Genomic DNA, 2154 nt, shown 5'->3' with positions numbered 1-2154 from the left:
TTTTTTTTTTTTTTTACTGAATGTTGTAGAGAAGTTTATGGAACACTTCATTTCAACTTAATCGAATTAAAAAGATGATAGACATTACAAACGATTTACATGCAGAAAGAAAATTGACTCAATCGTTCCACATAATTTCCTATTATTGTTGAATTTGGCTTAGTAGAACTTCTTCGCTTGAGCTTCACTGCGGCTTCTGAAATAATAAGCCAACTTTAGTTTTACTTTGTTAAGAGTGTACTTTCCAAATTTTACTCACTTGAAGAAAGAATACAGGAACACCAGCAGCAGCTGCACAACGGTCACACTTAGGAACAAAGTTATCCCAACACAATTTCCAGTTGGGCAAGCGATTTGTGAACCAGCCTGTGGCGATCCAAGCCTTCAGTAAACATATAAAAAATTTTAAAGTTTATGTCACAAAAACGAAAAATCAAAGAAGAATATATATGGCATGGTGAAATTATATCGTAATATATATGGGCTCTACTCACTTTTGTCCAACATGTGCCATACCCTGTTTCACTTGATTCATACCGTCTCGCATCTCAGCGATAACGGACTGAATATCATAACCAGCCGCTTGCACTTGAGCTGTGGGCGCACGTTGTTGGTTTTTGATAATTGTGTCGGCACGTGCTTGAATCTCTCCAATTAGTGTACGAATCTCGCGAGCAGTTGCCAGCAGTGCGTTTTGGTTCGCCACAACGAGATCGACTTCTGGTCTTGTGATGGTTCCACTCACCGTGCCTGTGGCAACAGGTGGTGCGCCGGCGCTTCCTGGTGCACCCACTTGTTGTTGAACTGCAGCACCCGCATTTCTTGATACCAAAGACAGAGTATTCTCTTGGCGGCCTATTACTTCGTCTACTTTACGAGACAAATCCCGCAATTGCTCGAAAATTTGACTTTGACCTTGCCATATTTGACGCAGTTCACGTTGATTTTCTGACTCAAAGAACTCTTCCCACTCATCATCATCTTTGACCTGAATAAAATACATACATAGTTTAAGAAATTTTTATGTAGTTTTTTCTTTCATAGAAAATCGTTTAAAATGTCACCACTATGTCAACCCGTCGCTGACGTACCTCATCAGGATGCTCCTTCTTATACTCCTGCTTCTGTTTGTCCAACTTCTCCTGGTATTCCTTGTATTCCTGTGTCAGCTTTTCCGAGTTCTCTGGAACTTTCACAGGATCTGATGGAACTTGACCGGGCGGATGTAGAGATGAAGTTAGGAAGTGGAAGACGTCATGATCGTCCGCTAGACCTCCGGTCGCAGCCGAAATTCCAAAGAAACCATTTTTGGGTAGTTGGACACCATCAGCTCGAAGACACATCTCATAATCCTCGTTATTATTGGTCATACCATTGTGGAACAACACTGTTAATACATTATTGTAATATTCAATGCGAGCGCGTGTCGGGAAAGGCTTATTGCGGAAATCTCGCAGGCATCCAGACAGTAGTTGTGTGGTGCCATCGTTTTGATGGTCGAATGCCTTAGTTCCATCGTTTACCACAGCCATAATATATGGGTTATTATGTTTATTATCATTATCAAAGGAGTCGAAAAATAGGCCCAGACCATTCCAACGATCGGAGGAACCAAATACAGCGCCATTATAATCTCCTTTTTCTGTGGTGTACCAGAATGCCAGACCATCGGCGCCAATACGACCACGACCAGATACCCGGAAGACAATCTCTACGTCCCACCAGTCAAAGTTCGTTGGTGACTTCGTCCAGATTGCACCCTTTTGTGAACGCATTGACGGTGCCACGCGTACGCTCTCCGAACTGGCAATCGCATCTGTAAATTTGTTTAATGAATACGATTATCTACATTAACCTCACACCCTAACAAACGAAAAAAATTATACAGTTTAGCTTTAACTTCTGGGACTAAATCGAATTTAACCGCATCTTCATGTGCCACATACTGTGCGGCGCTCCAACTTGTGCGACCCAAAGGCCCCACAGCTGACGTGTCGCCTAAGTTGCTAAACCACTGCCAGCAGTAGAAGCTGTCAATTTATTTGTGTTGGTGTACTTACTGCCTCCGTACTCCCAGAAGGGCACAGTGCCATCCTTCTGAGCCAAATATGGGGGCTTAAATGAATATTTGTATTCGAAGCGTCGATGCACGCC

The 2154-nt window shown here is 42.7% G+C and overlaps 1 protein-coding gene across 1 annotated transcript; it reads right to left on the bottom strand.

Moving 5' to 3' along the window:
- Positions 1 to 2148, bottom strand: LOC108355699 (protein ERGIC-53-like; the record flags this gene model as incomplete). The annotated part of the gene is made up of 5 exons (XM_017606841.1): positions 1 to 196; positions 260 to 382; positions 495 to 988; positions 1092 to 1816; positions 2061 to 2148. Coding segments are annotated over 5 exons (1467 nt in total), but the record flags the coding sequence as incomplete, so codon positions are not given.
- Between the last annotated feature and the right edge of the window lie 6 nt (positions 2149 to 2154).

Source organism: Rhagoletis zephyria, unplaced genomic scaffold (assembly GCF_001687245.7).
Source record: "Rhagoletis zephyria isolate East Lansing unplaced genomic scaffold, Rhagoletis_zephyria_1.1 Rzeph_scaffold_48877, whole genome shotgun sequence".
Taxonomy (NCBI): Eukaryota; Metazoa; Arthropoda; class Insecta; order Diptera; family Tephritidae; genus Rhagoletis; species Rhagoletis zephyria.
The sequence above is the reverse complement of the archived record's forward strand: the minus strand, read 5'-3'. Positions and strand labels throughout refer to the sequence as shown.